This window comes from Chenopodium quinoa, unplaced genomic scaffold (assembly GCF_001683475.1).
Source record: "Chenopodium quinoa cultivar QQ74 unplaced genomic scaffold, ASM168347v1, whole genome shotgun sequence".
NCBI classification, from domain to species: domain Eukaryota; kingdom Viridiplantae; phylum Streptophyta; class Magnoliopsida; order Caryophyllales; family Amaranthaceae; genus Chenopodium; species Chenopodium quinoa.
In genome coordinates, this window is record NW_018744996.1 from 398,295 (window position 1) to 419,842 (window position 21,548).

General features: G+C 35.9%; 1 protein-coding gene across 1 annotated transcript; it reads right to left on the reverse strand.

The window, feature by feature from the left end:
- Positions 1-13,374: 13,374 nt before the first annotated feature.
- Positions 13,375-18,355, reverse strand: LOC110707210 (ras-related protein RABA4d-like). The gene is made up of 2 exons (XM_021885216.1): positions 17,736-18,355; positions 13,375-14,282 (listed from the first exon to the last, which is right to left on the reverse strand). Exons 1-2 carry the CDS (start codon positions 17,960-17,962, stop codon positions 13,832-13,834), a joined length of 678 nt encoding a protein of 225 aa, XP_021740908.1. The 5' UTR covers positions 17,963-18,355; the 3' UTR covers positions 13,375-13,831.
- Between the last annotated feature and the right edge of the window lie 3,193 nt (positions 18,356-21,548).

Sequence of the window (21,548 nt, forward strand, 5' to 3'; positions counted from 1 at the left end):
TTTATGTGTTGGTTGATATGTTTCATTTATTGGCTGATATGGTTTTTGTGTTGGCTAATATATTCTTTTTGTTGTTTGATATATTTTTTTTTTCTTTTTGTTGGCTGATATCAGACATCATTTAGCTTATATGTTTCTTTAGTTGGCTGATATATATATATATATATATATTTTAATTGTTGGCTTATATGTTTTATTTTGTTGGTTGATATGTTAATTTTGTTGACTTACCTGTTGCTTTTGTTTGCTGACTTCATCCTTTTGTTGGCTGATATGCTTCATTTGTTGGCTGATATGTTCCTTGGTTGACTTATTTGTACATTTTGTTGGCGACTATATTCCTCTTGTTGGCTGATATACATCTTTTGTTGGCTCATAAATTTCTTTTGTTGGCTAATATGTCTCTAATGTTAACTGATATAAACATCAATTGACTTATATGTTATTTTATTAGCTGATAATGTGTTGTCTTATATAATTAACAATTATTGTTGGCTGATATAATGTTGTCTTCTTCACAAAATAGCAATATCTTTCTTCCCCTTGCATTCTTTCTCTCTCTTCGAATCCTATGCTGCCCCCACCCACCACCAATACAACCACAACCATGCTCTCTGAAATTTACAGCTTATGCATTCGTAAACGATAATTTTGATTATCACCACCATCACAACCCCCTGCCGCCACCCCTTACCACCTTCACCACCATCACAACAAAGTTCACTCACCTTCCTCCGCACTTGCTGCCACCACAACCCACCACCACCAAGTGAACTCCCCTGTTCCCCCAATTCACCAACACCAAATCGCACCACCAATATTTAATTCGCACCAAATCGCCACCACCGTTCCACCTTCAGCTCGCAATTGAGCCACCAATCGCCACAAAATAGCCACCAAATCATATCAGCCAACAAATATGAGGGTTTTCGCGAGACTGGTTCGTGAAGGTGGTCGAATTTTTGAGGGTTTTCGTGGTTGAATATGTGGGTTTCTCGTGAGGGTGGTCAGATCTGTAGGCGTGGGAAATTTGTAAGGGTGGTGGCCTAGGTTTCGTGGGGGTATGGAGCTTCGGTGGGAGTTGCAGCCATGGTAGGAGGAGACCACGAGGAGAGAGAAGATTATGGGAGTTGCAGTCATGGTAGGAGGAGTTTGTGATAAGAAAAGGTACTGGGCTGCCGCACGAACTATTGGGTACCCAATAAATTGTGATTGTTTTTTACTGAGTAATTCAAAAAAGGTTAATAAGTACTTGTATAATTGTAATCTGTATGATCTTAGAAAAAGTTAAGAAAGGGTTATCAAAAAAATGAAAATTAAAATAGAATGATGGTTTTTTTTTCAATTTTTTTTAGGATGGTAAATTTTTGCTTAAGAAAAAAGTTGAGAGGGGTAATTTGGGAAAGTGAAATTTATCGCCCAAAACCCCTCTTTGCTTTATATACTTCTTCCGTATCTTTAATTCAAACTTGCAACACTTTTCTTAAATGAAAATGTCACAATACTTGCAATAGATTATTACCCTTATTTTACTCTCATGACCCACTAAATTATACTCCTAACCATCTTTCATCCTCATTTTAAGTGTATTAAATCATATGAGCCCCACTTTTCTTAAATACCGTGAAAAAGTGTGTATTGCAAGTATAAAGAAACGGAGGAAGTATAGGATAATTGTTATATATACAAATTAGTATTAAGCTCGTGCGATGCACGAGTTAATCTCTTTGGCTAAATATATTCAAGAATTTTATTATTGTGAATTTTGATTGTTTTTAGATTTTTTTTTATTTTTTTTATTTTAATTAAAACATGTGTAAATATAAACTGCATTCTATTAGTAAAATGAAATACCACGTAATGTAATGCAATATATTCTTGAAAAAAATAAAACAATGAAAAAAGTCAAAAATGAATTTCAGAAAGAAATTTGAAATTAAAACGAATTGTAAATAAAGTTCAGATTGAATGCTTCCTTAAATTCCATACCACTATTATGAAATTTATATAAATCTTGACATTAATAAAAGAAAATACTTGAGATAAATTAAAGATATAGGGTGAATGAGAGGAATAATAAAGAAAGGAAAGATAGAGAAAGAGTAAAAAGTGAGAGAGATGGAAAATAAGAGAAAGAGATAAAAGTGAGAGAAAGGGAAAATAAACTACTTTTTTGTGTAATTGAACAGTAACATAACGAAATTTAGAGGAACTAAGAGACAAATAAAAATTAATCATTTTATTTTTGAGGGGATTGAAAGCGTTTGGGATAATAGAAAAAAGATTTTATTTTTTATTTTTTACACTTGAAAAAAAATAATTGAAAAGCAGGAAAAGGACAAGTGTCCTTTAAACTTCTTAATTTAAAATAGTACTCCCTCCGTCCCTTATCTATATGCCTGTATTCCTTTTTTAGGGTTTCAAAATTACATACCTATTTCTATTTAAAGAATTAACTTTTTGACAATAATATTCCCTCATTTTGATGAGTTGTTATCAATTTTCTTTTATTTTATTTTTATACTTTTGACTAGGGGTGAGCACACCGAGTACCCGGTCAAAATTTTAGGATCCGGACCCGGAATTGGTTGGGACCGGGTCCTAAAATTTGGAACCAGAATTGGAACCGGTACAACCGGGTCCTAAAATTTAGGAATTGGAATTGGTTCCACTTGGTACCGGTTCCGATTCTGGGTACCCACTTATATATATAAGTGTTGAAATATAATAAAAATCATAATTTTTTTTTTGGTGTATTTTTACTTTTAGCGTTTAATACTTATATTTTTATATACATTAAGCTATTTTAATTATATTAAATATTAATATATATTTTTTATTTTACTAATTAGTTACGTTCAACATATTTTTGTTTTTTTAAAATATATTTTGTACAATATATGTTGGGTAACCGGTATATGAGACCAGTTCTGGGTCCGGACCCGGCGGGTCCTAACCGGTTCTGGGTCCGGTATCGGGTACCCTGGATCTTTGCTCACCCCTACTTTTGACATCATTTCCTAACACTTTCTCTCTCTATCTCTTCAATAATTACCAACTACTTTTTCTTTCTCTCTATCTCTCTCTAACCCCACATGCACATTTGTACTTCCCAACCATAGATTTTAAGGAATATCTAAGTTCCTTAATTCCCATGAAAAATTGAAAATAGGCATGTAGATAAGGGCGGAGGAAGTAATATAAATATAGATTTGAAGCTTCCTTTGTTTTTTATTAGTTCATCTTGATTTATATTTTCATTATATCAAGATTTCATGATTTTTAATTATTAATAATAGTTCCTCAAATTATAATAAGTGGTTCATTTCTCTTGGCAATGCAAATTTTTGATCAATAATAACTTTAATTATAAACAAATATAAATTATAACAATTGAACATTTATATTTTATTCATTGAGATAATTCCAACAACTACGTACAAGACTATATTTTTTCTTATGTCTAATCACAAACATTAGTCAAAGTATTATATTGAATAGTGCAAATTGTGCTAATAGAACACTTATTTGAAAAACGGAGGGAGTAACAAATATACGGAATTGGTTGCAATAATTCACTAATAATCCACAATCAACCAAATTCCACAATGTTGTTTACAAGTCTATAATTCACCATTAATCAATCAATCCCCACTATCATAACTACTTTTTTATCCGCCTTACCCAAGATGTGTGAAAAAGACAAATACGACTTTTATTTGGAAATGGATGAAATACGTGTAAAGGCCATAAAGTTTTTTTTTCATCCTACTACAGATCCCAAATTTCTCTTCAAATGAGACCAATTTTTCATCGAGATTCGGGAATATAGTTTTTTCCATTTTCCTTTCCTTTTTCATAATTTCCTTTTAAAAATTCATAATTCTATATACAAAACTCTTAAATCCCAAGTATAAATTCAATGCCTTTATAATAGGATACAACAATCATGCCTTAATTGTTTAGAGCATTTTCAATGGTTGTAGTAGCTAGAAATTTGCATGCAATTTTTAAAAAACCCCAACCCAGCTACTAGCTAAAGCATTGGAGCTAAAAATATATATGCTCCCCTTGTCTAAAATTACTTGCAACACTTTCATTAATTATTATTATGTTCCATTTTAAAGCATTGTTTAGTTCATTTGATTTTATCTGCAATTATTTTAATTTATTTTATTCTATTTTATCTAATCTTATTTTATTTGAATTTAACTTATTTTATTTAATATGAATTTATTTTATGTATCTGATGTTATTTTATTTAATTTTGTCTGAACTTATATTTGAATTTTCTAATATTATATTTGTTAGATTTTGGGAAAACTCCTCAAATTGGAGTGTGTACCATTGATCAATATATATAGTGTTACAAGACTAAACCTAATCACGTTAGGAGATCTAGTTTGATAAGGATACAAAATATATACAAATATATCCGACAACTACGACAAATATTATCTAAATATAATATCTATCACACCCCCGCAGTCATAGCGGGAGGAGGCCGTACGCTAAGACTGGATCTGAAGTCTAAAAACAGGTCTCGTGGAAGGCCCTTGGTGAAGATGTCTGCGAACTGATATCTAGAAGGAATATGAAGAACCTGAACCTTACCCATAGCAACTTTTTCTCAAACAAAATGAATATCCATCTCCACGTGTTTGGTGCGTTGATGTTGAACCGGGTTGCTAGAAAGGTAGATAGCGCTGACATTGTCACAATAAACAATGTGGCCTAACGGAGAGGACAACGTAGCTCCAATAAAAGATTACGAAACCAACAAGCCTCAGAGTCAACCTTTGTGCAACTCCGATATTCTGCTTCGGCACTCAATTTAGATAAAGTAGGTTGACGCTTAGATGACCAAAAAACGAGGTTGTCCCCGAGAAAGCAGCAATAACCCGATGTGGAACGACTGGTGTCGGGACAACCTCCCCAGTTAGCGTCAGTATAAGTAATCAAACAAGTAGAAGCGGACGGATATAAATGTAAGCCAGGATCAATGGTACCGTAGATATAACGCAGAATGCGTTTCAAAGCATCAAAATGCAATTCCTTGGTATCGTGCATAAATAAACACACCTATTGTACCGCATAAGCAATATCAGGTTGGGTAAAGGTGAGGTACTGAAGTGCACTTGCAAGGCTACGATACAAAGTAAGATCCCGAAAGGGTGGTCCCAAATTTTCACTAAGCTTGGATTTATTGTCAACTAGATTTGCCGTAGGTTTACAAGAGCTCATACCTGCACGCTCTACGATGTCTTGAGCATATTTTTGCTGATATAAGAGCATGTAAGAGGGAGTGCGGGTAACCGCAATGCTCAAGAAATAACTCAATGGCCCCAAATCCAACATATGAAACTCTTTTTGCAGCCGAGAGATGATTCCTATGCGCAACCTGTCAGAAGATGTAGCTAAAATAATATAATCAACATAAAGCAGTAAATATGCCATATCATCACCTTGCTGAAACGTGAAGAGAGAAGTATCCCTCTTGGCAATGACGAAACTCAACTTGAGTAAATAATTTGCAAACCATTCATACCAAGCCCGTGGAGCTTGTTTCAAACCATAGTGTGTTTTGCGAAGTCGACAGACGTAGTCAAGTTTTCTCCGATCAACAAACCCCCAAGGTTGATGCATGTATATTGTTTCCTGCAAGTCACCATGTAGAAAATAATTTTTGACATCTAATTGATGAATGGACCACTTTTTAGCCATAGTTATGCTGAGCACTTTGCGAATAGTTGTCAGTTTGACCACCGGACTAAATGTCTCATCACAATCAACTCCAACCTCCTGCGACCTGCCATCACATACAAGACAAGCTTTGTGCCTTTCAAGGTCACTATTATACTTGTATTTATGTTTAAAGATCCACATACAATTGACAATATTCACCCCCGTAGGCCTAGGTACCAAATCCCAAGTCCCCGTTTTAATTAAAGCACTATATTCATCAAACATTGCGGCATTCCAATTATGGTCTTGTAAAGCTTGTTTGTGATTTTTTGGTAAAGGAGAGTGCTTAATGGTCAAATTAGCATATTTGGGATTTGGCTTAATAATGCCACGACGAGACCTCGTCTGCATTTGGGGTGAAAATAGCGGATTGGGTCTTGAAAAGATAGCATATTGGCAATTAGAAGGGGTGTATGCTTGTGGACTTGAGGCACTATGTGGCTAATGGGCTGAAGGAGGAGAGCTCGGCCCAGCGTTAGGGGGGACTGGTGAGCCAGTCGCTGGAGATCTAGCGCCAGCTGGAACAGGCCGTGCGGTCTCTAGTTGGGCCGCTGGGAATCCAGCGCCCAATGGTGATGGCGGGTCTTTTTGGTGGCCTTGAGTTCTATTTTGAGCTTAAGCTTGAGGGAATGACATGGGTTGCTGCAATAGAACATGAGTGAGGAGCGGAGATCTGTCATCAAAACCCAAAAACTCATAATCCTTTAATGTGAAACTCTCCAAGTTTTTAAAAGGAAAAATAGAATCATTGAAGGTTACATGCCTTGAAATAATGGCTTTGCGAGTTATGAGATCTAGACATTTGTAACCACGATGGTTGGAAGGATACCCCTAAAAGACACAAGGAGTGTATCTAGGTGCGAGTTTATTAGGAGCTGTAGCGGAGAGATTCAAGAAACAAAGACTCCCAAAATCCGTAAGTGATCATAAGAAGGGTTTTTACAAAACAAAGCCTGAGCCGGGGTCATTTGCATAAGAGATTTTGTTGGCAAAATATTGAGATGTGGCCGTCTCAAGAGCATGTGATCAATAGGACGGGGGTAATGAGGCATGAAATAATAATGTGCGTTTGACATTGTAAATGGTTCTAATCATGCGTTCGGCTTTCCCATTTTGAGAAGAAGTGTTAGGAAAAAGGAATCTAAAAACCATTCCATTATCAATGCAAAACTTTTTGAATGGGTCGTTGTCAAATTCATGATCGTGGTCACTTTGAAAGGATTTAACATGATGTTCAAATTGGGTTTGCACATATTGTTTAAAATTTATAAAGCTTTAGAAAGCTTGATATTTGTAAGCAAGAGGGATAGCCCATACATTGTGAGTGAAATCATTAAGAAGAACCAAATAATATTTATGACCATTAATGCTCCGAATGGGAGATGTCCATAAGTCAGCATGAATGATGTCAAAAGCAAAAGAAGTATTATTATTTGAATCATAAACGGAAGTTTAACATGTTTCCCTATCTGACATGAATTACAAAAGGGGGAGTCGTGCCCCTTATTACAAGAAATAAATTTATTGCTCCTAAGAAACTGTAAAGAAGATGCCCCAGGATGTCCTTGTCGATCATGCCACGGGGTGACTGCAGTGAGAGATGTGGCTAGACACGTTCTTGGAGTTTGGGTGGTGACTGGGTAGAGCTCCCCGATACTATTGCATCTCGTTATTACCCTCCCCGTGCAAAGATCCTTCACAGAAAAATCATTAGGGTAAAATTCAATGGACACGAAATTATCAGAGGTGAATTTACACACATAAATAAGATTTTTGATGATTTGTGGTGCAAGAAGAACATTATTGAGCCTAAGGGAATTATTTGGAAGGGTTGTATGACCATAACCAGTAATTGGAATGGGATGATCATTGCCTACTAAAATATGGTTATTAGTGCTTAAATTAAAATGGGGAACATGCTTAAATTAACTTACTCTTATACTTCCATGTTTTCCCTTTGATCTCAACATGGAACATGGAAGATTAGAGCAACAAGAAACACAGTCACCAACACATCTAGAAATAGAGCAACAAAATACACAAGAACATAGGATGTATAATTTCAAATACGGTTTGATAATGAAATAGAGCAGCATAAAGAAAGCTTCAATTTGGTTTGATGATGGCTACCATGAAGAAAATGTCCTTTGATCAGGTATGTGATTACATTTATAAATACTACGTATAGGATAATAAGAGTAATTAATTTGGTTATTTTAGGGGTCATAGTGTTTTGCTAGAAACCAATAATGAAATCTGAGCCATGTATCACACAAATAAGTATTGAATTGGATCATAGTAGACAAAAACCCAATAAGTGTTGTAGTGGCCAGTTATATGGAGTCCTATTAAAATAGGAAATTTCTCTACAAGTAACCTAATTCATCTTATAAATAGAGGTTATGTACTTATGTTTATGTGATTGTAACATGGTATTTGGATCTCAATCTCTCATAATTTTCTTCTTAACATTTTGTCTACTAACAACTTGAGAGAAAACCCTGAACCGTTATGCAAACCCGTGCTTGTAGACCGAATTGAGGAACTACAAATGAAGTTCTAGATCTTTAAAGGAGGACAAAAAGGATTAAAAGCTTTGAGAAAATCCGCTTCAAAAGTAAATCTTACTACTTGTATGATTCATAGTAATTTGTGCATGAGATTACGTTTGTTTAGATGATTGGAAAGTGTTTCATGAAATTCCACTAATCGCATCAATAAGGTTCCATAAATTCAATGTATTAATAAGGAATAAGTGGCGTATCCAGGAAATCCAAAGTGTGGGTTCAGAATAGTATAATTAAAACTCTAAATTTTTCATGGGGGAAATAAAATCCACAATCTATGTTTTTAGGTTTTTTTCTTTTTTTTTTCTAAAAATTGGTGGGTTCTGAACCCATTGTGGATCCGCAAATTACAATAAGTATCATGCGGAGTTTTTTTTTTTTTGAAACAAATCAATTCATTAATCAAAAGCCATACGACATCTACAAATGAAATCTAAATCAACAAATACATAAATTGAATCAAATAAGGGTTTAATTTCCTTCATCAAAGCTACGATCGTAGAATAGATCTTGAATTGTGGTACATCTCTCAGATACATTGCTGGAATATACAGCCTTTTCGAAGAGACAGTCTAACGATTTGTTGTAGCCGTAAGGATGATTTTCATCTGATTCACTTCAACGCCTTTGAAGATTCTGACAACCGTTGCGATCCCGGACAACTCTTTACCAACGAGCTAATAATAGGGCAAAAGATGATTACCTTTTTAATAAACCCTAACACAAAAAAAAAACCCTAAACAAAAACAAACAACTACACTAACAAAAACTAACGACTCCACCATAGGGAGACAGACGAACATATGCACTACTCGTGTAGATTTGTTGAAATCTAAAATGCAAAACTAAAGAAAAATAAGGGGAAAAGGGTCGGAAATAGTCTAATTTCTTCGGAAATTAGACTATTTCCGGCCTAAACGACAAAATTTTTTTAAAAAATCCTAGAAGAGAGGAAGAGAAGAGGATAGAGGAGAGAGATCTGATTATATCATATGGAGCATAGTAAAAGGAAAAAGGTTGTAATGCAAAGATATGATTTGTGCAATAAAGCTCACAACTCTAAGAGAAAGAGAATCCAGTGTCAAATGATGATATCCCAAAATTTAGTATAGGAGAAATTTTATAAGTAAGAGACTTGGATTTATGCTTAAGTTATGAAAGAGTGCGATTCACCAAATGACTAATAAGGCACCAACTAAACCTCACACAAACCTATAGCATCGATCCAAACAAGAAGGCAATGTTGGATATATACTAGATTTGCTGATGGGAGATGCAAAGCAAAAAATTTATGATTCAGAAAATTTCAATGGTAGCCCCTAAATTTTGATACTCATAAATGGTAATTCCTTTTTTTAAAATTAAAAAAATGACCCTAATTAAGTTTTTATTCCACATATGATATTAATGAGATTTTAATGAGCTAGTTTTCATTAATATGCTATCCATGGTTAACTTAACCCTCCACCACATCATTTCTCTAACCTACACCACTCTCCCACAGCCAACAACACCCCACAAATTCTCATAGCAGCAGCACCAACCTCCCTAAAGCAACAGCCAAGACGAGCACGACCACCTTCTTGCTGACAACACCTCCCTACTCTATCCTACACCACACCATTGTCTTATCCTACACTACTCCAACTTCATCTTCCACAAACCTCCTCACGCTGCTCTCCTTATCACCAACATAATTCCTGGAAATTGAAGCTCCTATGAGGGTTTAGCGAGGAAGTTTTTAAAGGAAAAAGGGGTTTTGCAAGCGCCAGCCTGAGCAGAGGGGCGGCTTTAGGCGCCAAGCCTACTTGCAAGTGGCTAGTAGTCTAAAGTGAGGGAGAACGAAAGAGTTGGCTGACACAATGAAGAGCTACGAGAGGGATTCGTGGGGTGGTTGGTGCAGGTGGCTGAGGTAAGTGTAATTCATTAAGAGGAGAAGGTGGTTGTGTGTTGCAGTCAATAGTGGTGTGGGTGGTGGAATAGATGGTTAGGTTGGAGAAGAAGAAGTATGTAACACATGTAAAGGATAGATAAGCATAACCAAATGAATGTATTATTGTTGGGTTAATCTCCCCAAATCCTAATTAATTAAGTAATTTTATTATTATTGTTAGTAATAATAATTATGTAGTAAAAGAAAAAAAAATAAACAAAAATTGAAAGATGATGTCATAAGTGGTAGTGAAATGATTATGATAGTGTCATGATAATCCTAGTGTACTAGTGCTAGACCATAGGTATTGACTTTGGGGTAAATCTAATGATGCATGTAGTTAGGTGGCAAGCTTGATGAAAAAGCTAGCTTTGTTTGTAGGCATATATATAATATGTGCCGTGGGTATTGAGAGATGGAGTAGAAGAAGCTACTAGCAACAGAAGTAGAGCAACTATAATCTCAAAGAGAAGGAGATATATAGTTGTAGTTGTGAGGGAGAAAGTGATGAGAGGCAAACACAATATTAGAGTGAGGGGGCATTTTAGGTTTAGTATAAGTACCAATGTTAAGGGTATTTAGTGTATACTATCCTAAAATACTTTGTATCTAATATTGTAATGGTAGTAGTGGTCATTTGTACTCCCAAAATTATTGCTAGTAAAGTTGTTTTCGTCCGTGGAGATTTGGATCGTAGTTTTTCCCCTTATTTTTGAGGAGGGGTTTTCCACGTAAAAATCTTGTGTGTTGTTTTTGTTGTTCTGTGTTTTATTATTCTTCCCGATATTGTGTTTATCTGTTGTTCCATCCCCAACAACTAGTATTAGAGCCGAGGTTAGAAGATCCGTCGTAGGGGGAAGAGCAACGCGTAGGGGAAGAACTGATAAAGTACGATGGCCAGGAGTGCACCAAAATTTGAAATTCCCTTGTTTGACGGGAAAATCAATTTTTTGGTATGGAAGAGCACCATTGAAGACATGTCGGTGCAACAGAATTTGGATGAAGCTTTGGAGATGGAGAAGCCCGCAAACTTGAATGATGAGCGTGGGAATCCAAGAAGAAGAAGGCGGTGAGTACGATCCGGTTGGAGATTGCTTCGAAGATTAAGTATAATTTTCTAACTGAGACAGATCCAAAGGTCTTGTTAGAAAAGTTGCATAGCATTTATGCTTCAAAGTCATTAACCAACCGATTGTGTTTACGGTGGGAGTTGTAACAGTTGAAGATGGAGAATGGTACAAATTTGCAAAACCACATCAACAATTTTACTCAGTTAGTGTGCCAGTTGCAGAATGCCGATGAGAAAATTCCGGATCAAGAGCAAGCCCTCTTGTTATTGGCTTCGCTACCGAAGTCATGCAGGCCGATTGTGCAGACATTGCTTGTAGGAAGGGAGAAGATTACTCTAGATAAAGCAATAACAATTGTGAGGGAGAATGAGCGTATGATGACACAAATTGATGGAGGTGTCTCATACAACCATGATCAAGCACTAGCAGTGGAGGGTTCCGAGAGAGGGAGGAACAAGTCAAGGAGAGATGACCAAAGGAGTAGATCGAAATCTCGGCCGAGAGATTATAGAAATGTTGAGTGCTATTAATGTCATGAGAAGGGTCATCTACAATTTAATTGTCCAAAGGTGAAGGAAGATTTGAAGACCTTGAGCCAGTTGCAAGGGAAGATGAGCAAAATGATGGTGGATGATGAAGGTGGTTCCTCTAATGTTGTATGTGGTGATTTTGAGGAGTTGTTGTTGACTCACATTGATAAGGAGAGTGTGAGTCAAGATAAGTGGGTGCTAGATTCGGGCGCTTCGATAAATGTGTGTCGAGACAAGGCGATGTTTGACACCTTACAACAAGAAGGTGAGTTCGGGAACATCAATATGGGACATAACCTCAAAGTTGAAGGCATGGGTAGTGTGTGGTTGAGGTTCCATGATGGTGTAGTTCGGACCATTCAAAATGTGAGGTTTGTACCTAGTGCACGTGCCAACTTGATATCGTTAGGAGAGTTGACAAAGCACAGACATAGGTACGTTGGTATTGGAAGGTGGTGTAAGGTGTACCGAGGCAATCGCTTGGTGTTGCTAGGCAAGAAGGCCAATAACAATATTTGTTATTTGGAGGGTCGAGTAGTTCAAGACCACAAAATCAAGACCGTGAAAAATCTTGAGAAAAGGGTCCGTTTTTGTGATGAAGTAGAAGTATTTGGTGATTTGGGTCGAGGGAGGAATGTGTTGGGTTAATCTCCCCAAATCCCAATTAGTTAAGTAGTTTTATTATTATTGTTAGTAATAATAATTATGTAGTAAAAGAAAAGAAAATAAACAAAAATTGAAAGATGATGTCACAAGTGGTAGTGAAATGATTATGATAGTGTCATGATAAGCTTAATGTACTAGTGCTAGACTATAAGTATTGACTTTGGGGTAAATGTAATGATGCATGTAGCTAGGTGGCAAGCTTGATGAAGAAGCTAGCTTTGTTTGTGAGCAAATGTATAATATGTGCCGTGAGTATTGAGAGGTGGAGTAGAAGAAGCTACTAGCAACAAAAGTAGAGCAGCAATAATCTCAAAGAGAAGGAGATATATAGCTGTAGTTGTGAGGGAGGAAGTGACGAGAGGCAAACACAATATTAGTGTGAGGGGGCATTTCAGGTTTAGTATAAGTACCAATGTTAAGGGTATTTAGTGTAGACTATCCTAAAATACTTTGTATCTAATATTGTAATTGTAATAGTGGTCATTATACTCCCGAAATTATTGCTAGTAAAGTTGTTTTCGTCCGTGAAGATCCGGACCGTGGTTTTTCCCCTTATTGTCGAGGAGGGGTTTTCCACGTAAAAATCTTGTGTGTTGTTTTTGTTGTTCCGTGTTTTATTATTCTTCCTGATATTGTGTTTATCTGTTGCTCCATCCCCAACAATTATAAATTTTACACCAAATGAGATATTAAACTACAAGGGTTTGATTCAGACAGCAATACAATTGTACACAATATAGTGATGGTTCGGTAGTATGTAGATATTTCTTTCTCATGTCATACAGGAATCATTATTCAGAAGCAGTAGCCAGCAGTTCTGCAGCTGAACAAACTAGAAACAATCGTAAAAAATAAAAAAATAATAAAATAAAATAAAATTTGAGAATTAGCCGTTGAAACTGAGCAATATCAGATGCATTTTATATAAGTCAATAATACATAATGTGAACTCAAAATGATCCAGAAGTGTAGCAGGCTAACAGCCCCTACATTCAAAAGGAAACTAATGAAAATAACCCCAAAGACATAATTCAGGGAAGAAAAGTATAAACTTTAAACTATATTTCTCATTTCCTAGAATCCACTAAAAAGACCTGAAGTTTTTTTTTTTAACAACTTCTATAATGAGAATCCTGAAATACATACCAGTTATCTTCTGAAGAAGATATATCCTTGTACGAAGATTTTAAAGATCTATACAGCATAACATCCTAAATTCATTCGATTGCTCATCACTATTTGCTATAGAATCTCCCTGTCACAACCCTTTTTTACGCCAAAAAAAATTTTGAAAAGAAAAAAAAGAATCCAAGTGACAGTTTAAGTACAACATCCTCCTCCTCTTCCTTTCCCTTGGTTATTTATCTCAGGGCCTGGCACAATAATCTGGGTTCCCTTAAGAAGAGCTGCATTACTGCTCGCATCATGATCACCGTTGACAGTAAGAGTCTTCTTACTGACTGTTCTGTATATCTCAGTCAGAACGGTTAAGAAAGCCGTCTCAACATTGGTGGAATCTAGAGCAGATGTCTCCATAAAGAAAAGATTCTCTCTCTCAGCAAACTCCTTCGCATCTTCAACCGGCACTGCCCGAAGAGAAGCCAAGTCACACTTGTTGCCAATAAGCATGATCACGATATTTTTATCGGCATGCCCCCTCAGTTCATCTAGCCATCTTGCAATGTGGTCAAATGATTGGCGCTTGGTCATGTCATATACTAACATTGCTCCAACTGCTCCTCTGTAATATGCACTTGTAACAGCTCGATACCTGAATGGGGGAGGTGTTTAGCAGAAGAGAACGCTAAAAAAATCAGCATGAAATAGAAACATCCAGCGTCATTCACAAACTGTGATGGCATCCTCTTTCTTTCATTTTCCACAGCATACATTACTTAAAAGCGTATAATGGGTTTGAATCTTTTTGATACATGGGGTATAGGCTAAGATGATTATTAAAGCATATACAAAAAGCAGATGAGATAGCTAAAGGGCATCAGCAAGCACAATTGAATCATGGGAACATTGTGTCATTCGACAAGCTATAGACCGCTTTCAATCTTAATTGAAACATGGGATATAGGCCAATATGTATCAATTAAACTTGCTGAATCAAAACTTCTCAAGTTGTGAAAGACTCTTTCAAATCAGCTAATACAGTCGATAGTCGATACAGAGCGTGGTGGCCAATACAGACCGAAAAAGCTGATACAACTGACATATAATCTATGACACAACAGCATGATCCTTTACATGTCACCACAAAGTATTTTTCCACGGTGTGTAATAGTGACTGACTGTAATTGTATCCAAAACTGCAATTTAGAACCCTGCTAAGGATTTTGTTTGTTTAATTACGTTGCCTAAGTAAGCACCACACCAGACATAGCTACATATGAGCCTTTATAAAAAAAAAGAAAGGCAGACTGTTGCTAAGATCAACCATTAAAAGCTTTACTAAAATATGGCCATCAAAAGCTCTAGAAAGAGCAATTAGAGGAACAAGTATTTGTTTGAACATTGATAAATAACAAACTAAGTTCTTATGGAGATTGTGAATAATTCCATACCATCATCATCACAACCATCAGAATAACCCTCTAATACATCCAAAGAATAAATTCTAGAATGAAAATACGGTAATAAAGATGATACAAAAGGATAAACTTTACACCAATTAACTTCAGATGATCACTCTTAAAAATGTACCAAAAAAAAAAAAAAAAAAAAAAGCAAATAATCCGTATTTTCACCTGAAAGCTCTCAACTAAAACTAGTCTTGAGAACTTGAGATCAAAACATGTTATCCTTTGAATTTTTAAATTTTTCCTGAGTTGCTTCCTTGCTGGTTGGTGCTCACGAACTCCCATAAAGTGTCATTGGATAGAGAGACAAAGCATCCTAGAATACGTATTATGTTTTCATCAACTACATTAAACTATGTTTTGACTGAATCTTTTACAATGTGTTTGGATGATGGAATTTGGAGGGATGGAAGAGTAAAAGGTAAATATCCTAGAAGATGATTTTCATCAACGTTTACTCAATTTGAAGCTTCATCTTACACTACACTAAACCACAAAATGTTTTCATCCTTGTTTCAGTCGTTTCAAGCATCCTGCTCTTTCACTGTGATGCTGTCTGCATCTTTAATGACTAATAATGTCAATCTAATGTCCAGATCTAAGACTGAGTTAAGCGACACTAGTGTTAACTGGATAGCAAAACGTTCTGCTATTCTGGTACTCGAAACAATTATGCAAATCTAATTCACTTTTGTTAACCTTTTTCTAAGATCAATGGTATCAACCTTTGTATTTTGTATGCACATTCCAGAACATGGTGAGTAGATAAGAAAGGAATGAGCAAAATAGGAAATACTGATTGACATACAAAATAAAAAGATTGGATTTTTAAATTCAGTAATAGGAAGAACAAAAATGGTTGTCATAGACAAGAAAGGAGTAAGCAATTTAGGAAACACTGAGGAATGACAGATGTCCAGCAAATGGCAGAGAAAGAAATTGTGGTAACTAGATGTCTACAGCTGTTTAAAGAAAAAATCCCAGTATTCATTACCCTGCTTTAGAAAGTTTCAGGAGATTTTAATGTTGGCAATTAATTTTCCACTAAATGGAATAAGACTACAAGACCTAATTGGTGTTTGCATACAGCACCCTTGGAACAATAACTGTCAGCATCTTGCTCTGATGGAAACAATTTTAATTGTTTTAAACATATAGACAAGCTGTTGATACTGAGAATGAGATGAATCACAGCTAAAAGCGTCATCACTACCCAGCTAACCCCCCAACCACAAGTCCACAACCCACAAAAGAGAAAAAATTCTCAGAATCCTCCTCAAGAGAGCTAGAGAACATTAGCAAGTAAGATGAAGAGTCACAAATGAAGAGAGGCACAAAAAGACGCAATAATATACAGCCATCAACATGTTGATCCTCTAAAGAATGTCCAAACAAAATCCTTAGGTCGTGGCCCCATACTAGTGTAGACAAACGACCTGTAAGTAATTTTCTCTTTTTCTGGTACATTATTACTACATACATTTTCTTAAGACTACCGTAACGAAAGAAGCTATTATTTCAAAGAATAAAGAATACTGATAACAACTTAAAGAAGGCACATAAAACATGTGCACATATCAAGGGAAAAATGAAGGCCATATGTAGCCAAACGAGAATTGAAGACAAACAGATAAACCAGGACCATATTTCTAGCTACCAACAAAATCTATTTAACAGATAGATACAGGATATGGTGGCACTTCACTTTCCTACAAAAACACAGATAGCCGTATCCAGCTTTCTCTAATCATAATCTGTTTTCCCCACATAAAGCACATTTTGTTTATCAACGTCACACATAAAGGGTACCTCATTACGGATAGCGAAAAAGTTGATAGAATGAGAACTATATTGCTAATATTATGGCAAGTATAAATTTACAATTCAACATAATAAATAATTATGATGGATATCCACTTTCCACCCAAAGGTCACATTGTTATCCAACTATCCTTCACCTAACTTCTCTTTCAGCGTTAAGTATGTTTTCATCTCTAATTCTATCACGAACTTTAAACACATGCGGAGTAAAGCAAAAGGATGATAACATCGTTCGACTGGCAATCTAATAAAATCAGCAGTATTAAGGGAAGAACTAAGACATTCTAATAATAAACCCACATATATCGAATCAAGTAAATATTCAATTAACTTGAGCACTTCGTTCCAACTCAACAAACCCACATATATCGAATCAAGTAAATATTCAATTAACTGGAGCACTTCGTTCCAACTCAACAAACCCATATATATCAAATCAAGTAAATATTGAAACTTAAATGTTCTAATAACATATGAGAATCACACACCCAAGATGAAAGTAAATGACCGATTCCAATTCCTTAAATCATCACCTAAAAACAATCCCTGAGAAGCTAACAGGGCCACAATTACTGCAATTCTACACCAAACTTTTGTCGCGACCCAAACATCATATAAGTTCCACACCACATACATACAACAGCAGCAGCAGCAGCAGCAGCAACAACAACAACAACAACAAAGATCATATCAAAACGAAAAGGCAACAAAATGATGATCAACCTACAAAATGGGCATTTACAATTGATCATAAAATGAATTTTTTTCAACATGAAAAATATTAACAAATATTAAGCTAGAAAAAGAAAATTGCAAACCTTTCTTGGCCAGCAGTATCCCATATCTGAGCCTTGACGGTCTTCTGATCAATCACAAGGGTTTTTGTCTGAAATTCAACCCCAATTGTTGCTTTCGAATCAACACTAAATTCATTTCTCGCAAATCGAGCTAAAAGCTGGGATTTCCCAACAGCTGAATCCCCAATTAATACCACCTTAAACACATAATCGATTTTCTGATTAAAATCTCCATACAAATTCGACATTCTTTTTTCCAATCAAATTATAATCTTCAAAACTTTAACCCAATCCCCTTAAATATTTGCTTTCAAATTCGCTAATAAATTGATCGCAGATCTTATAATTGTACACAATCAATTCGTACACCAAGATCAAAAATCAAACCACCAAAATTTCTGGGTAAAATTATGATCAAAAGTAATTAAAAAAAAAAAAAATTGGTAGATGGTTCGATCGATAGAATAGGGTTAGGGTTTGAGGATAGATCAAATAAAAATTGAGAAATTTTGAGAGATGATGATCAATTGAAAACTGGAAAAGAGGAGAGAGAAAGAGAGCGAGCAACGGCTGAAGCGGGACCCATTAACGGCTTTTTCCTAGGAACATTTTTAGAGTGGAGGTCATTACATTGGCGTAATTCTAAATTAATTTAATTAATTTTTTTAATTAATTAAAATGTGAAGCCCAATTTGTATTTTGACTTCTCTTTTAACGGCTTATAGGCCAACATGGCCAATATTCAAGGTTTTGATATTGTGATCCAAGCTTGACTTCATTTAGAAATTTGGAATTTGGATTCAAACTTGATCATATCTGAATGCGGGTTTAATTGTAGGTTTTTTTTACGGAATAAAGTATCATGTTGCCCTAGTTGGTTTGTTTTGATTGTGCATGATTTTTGGTGTCAGGCATGGCGTGACTTATGCGTTCAGCTTAGGGGTGGGACTTCGGTCTGGCAGTTCGGTTTTGACCTCAGTTTGAAACGGTTTCGGTTTGAAACGTTTTGGGTTAAAACGGTTTCATTTAGACGGCGGGTCGGTTCAGTTCGGTTTTGATTAGTCACAGGTCGGTTCGGTTTCGGTTTATTTTTGTACGATTTAAATTCGGTTCGGGTCATAAACGGTTTGGTTTATAAACAGTTCGGGTCATAATCGGATCGGTTAGAAATGGGTCGCTTCAGGGGCGGATTCACTCGGGTCAATGTCGGTTCGGTTTTTAAACGGTTCGGTTAATAATCGGGTCGGTTTGAAACAGGTCGGTTCAGGGGCGGGTTTACCCGGGTCAATGCCCGTTCGGTTTATAAACGGTTCGGGTCATGATCTGACCGGTTTGAAACGGATCGGTTCAGGGGCGGTTTTACCGGGTCAACGTCGGTCCGGGTTCATATAGGTTCGGGTCATGAACGGATTATTTTGAAATGGGTCGGTTCAGGGGCGGGTTTACCCGGGTTAATGCTAGTTCGATTCATATCGGTTCGGTTTATACTCGGTTTGGTGCTAAAATCGTTCGGGTTAGTTTGGTAATCAGTTAAATAGGATCGGGTTGAAATCGAGTTCTTAAAAGTGGTTTTGACCAGTTAGCGCGTTTTGTTTTATATCAAGTTGGGACTAGTATTTCCATTTCATTAGCGGGTCGGCATAGGTTGGTGAAAAAAATAATGGATCGAGTAGAAATTGGGTTTTAAGAGATTTTTGACCGGTTAGCTATTTTCGTTTTATATAAAGTTGGGACTTCGTCACTTTATTTTCAGACTCGGATTATATACAATTACACAAATCTTCATTTATTCAATTATTCTATATCATGTTAATATGTTATGTTTCAAGTTTGGTTATACTCTTGTTGTTGTTTATTCGATATTATCATATTAGTCTATTACAAATTTATGATGTATTAATGTATTATTGTTTCATTATTAAATATATATTATTAGGTTATCAGCTTCTTGTTGGATTGTTTTAGATATCGTGTCATGACCATGTTTTGATGAATTGCTACTTTGAATACGATAAATCGATTCAGATATCAGATTATATAGAATTACAGAAATTCTCATTCATTCTATATCATGTTAATGTTTATGTTTCAAATTTGGTTATAGTCTTGTTGTTGTTTATTAAATATTAGTCTATTACAAATTTATAAGGTATTAATGTATTATTGTTTCATTATCAAATATTATCAGGCTATCAGCTTCTTGTTTTAATTGTTTTAAAGATCGCGTCATAACCATGATTTGATGAATTGGTACTTTGAATACGATAAATCGATAATTGATATTGTAATAAACTAATAATTTAATGTTACGGAACTATATTTGGATGTTTAATTAAAATCACGATTATTCAATTTCCCATTAGTCTAATAAAGTAATGATTGACAATTGTTTGTAACTATTCCATAATTTTGGTGTAAAGTTATATTGCTGAATTACTTTGTTGTCTTACCCTCTCTAATCACCTTTTAAGATTACGTGCCTACAAGGCTGCAACATATATATGTTGCAACTTGCAAGTTAAAGAAAACGGGTGGGGAAGTAGAAGTATTCAATTAGATCGATCATCAACTGTTTTAAGTTTTAATAATCAGATACATTTATCGATTATCTATACATACCAATGATAGTATGATACCAATCGTACCATACATTATTATTTATTACATATACTGATATACATATAACTAATATACATTAAATATGTCATATTGAATCAATTCCAATTTCCAAATATTTGTGTTTCTTACAATTTATAAGTTACATAAAGTTAAGAGTACAATAGTGTTTTTATTAGTATGTAGCTATGAATAAAAAAAAAAACATACTATCCAAATCCATTATCCCATGATCCGTGTCACCGTCTTATATTAAATATCAGCCATTGATTTGCATGTCATCTAACGGCCTATCATCGCACACATTCCAATTCACGATCCGTGTGTTTTCTTTTCCACCAATCAGATCACTCTTACCATCGTCTCTTTAGTACTCTTTTTTATTTCTCTTTCGTTTTCTTAATCCTCTTCTGTAATATTATCAATTTTTTGAAGCCATGGCTGCTAATATGCTCACTGCTATCTCGTTTTCTCTCTCATCTCCTCTTCCTTCTTCCTTTCTTCTTCTTCCTTCTTCTCCCTTCTTCCGTCTATGTTCTCCTTTCTTCCATCTCGTTTCTCCGTCTCCGTCCACCGGCACCACGCACGACGGTTTTTATGGTCAAATTCGACCACGAAACTCTTGATCTAGTTGTTTCATGATCGAATTTGGCCTTTTAAAACTAAATTCGAGGCCAAATTCAGGATTAATATATAAGGTGTTTTCGTTCTTCCTTTTTTTATTTTTTGTTTTTCTTTTTAATTTTTTTTCAAGTTGTGGGCAACGGAGGGGGCCGAGTTAGGGTGGGTGCGGCGGCGGTTAGACTGGGTTCAGGTGGGTGGGGAGGGAGGATTTTTCGAGGGAGGGAGGGAGTTTTATGGTGGGTGAGAAATTAGAGTGAGTTGGGGGGTTTCGAGGATGTTGGGTTTCGTGGGGATGGGTGGGGTGGGGTTACGGTGGGTTTGGGTTTTTTTCGATTTTTTTGTATGGGGTGGGGTGGGGTGTGTTACGGTGACGGTGGTGGGTGTGGTTGGGTTGGGTCTGGTATTTTTTTTTTTTTTTTTTTACAGTGACGGTGGTGGGTGGGGTGGGGTGGGGTTTGTTAAGGGGGTGGGGTGGGGTACGTTACGGTGATGGTGGTAGGTGGGGTGGGGTATGGGTCTGGGTTTTTATTATTTACGGTGACGGTGGTGGATGGGGTGGGGTAAGGTTTGGGTCTGGGTTTTTTTATTTACGGT

Bases quoted from the DNA above. Each gene is read 5' to 3' on its own strand.
- LOC110707210 (XM_021885216.1), bottom strand. From the start codon at position 17,962: ATGTCGAATTTGTATGGAGATTTTAATCAGAAAATCGATTATGTGTTT. The intron at 14,283-17,735 runs GTTTGCAATTTT...TCCCCCATTCAG, and splicing joins GATACTGCTGGCCAAGAAAG to GTATCGAGCTGTTACAAGTG.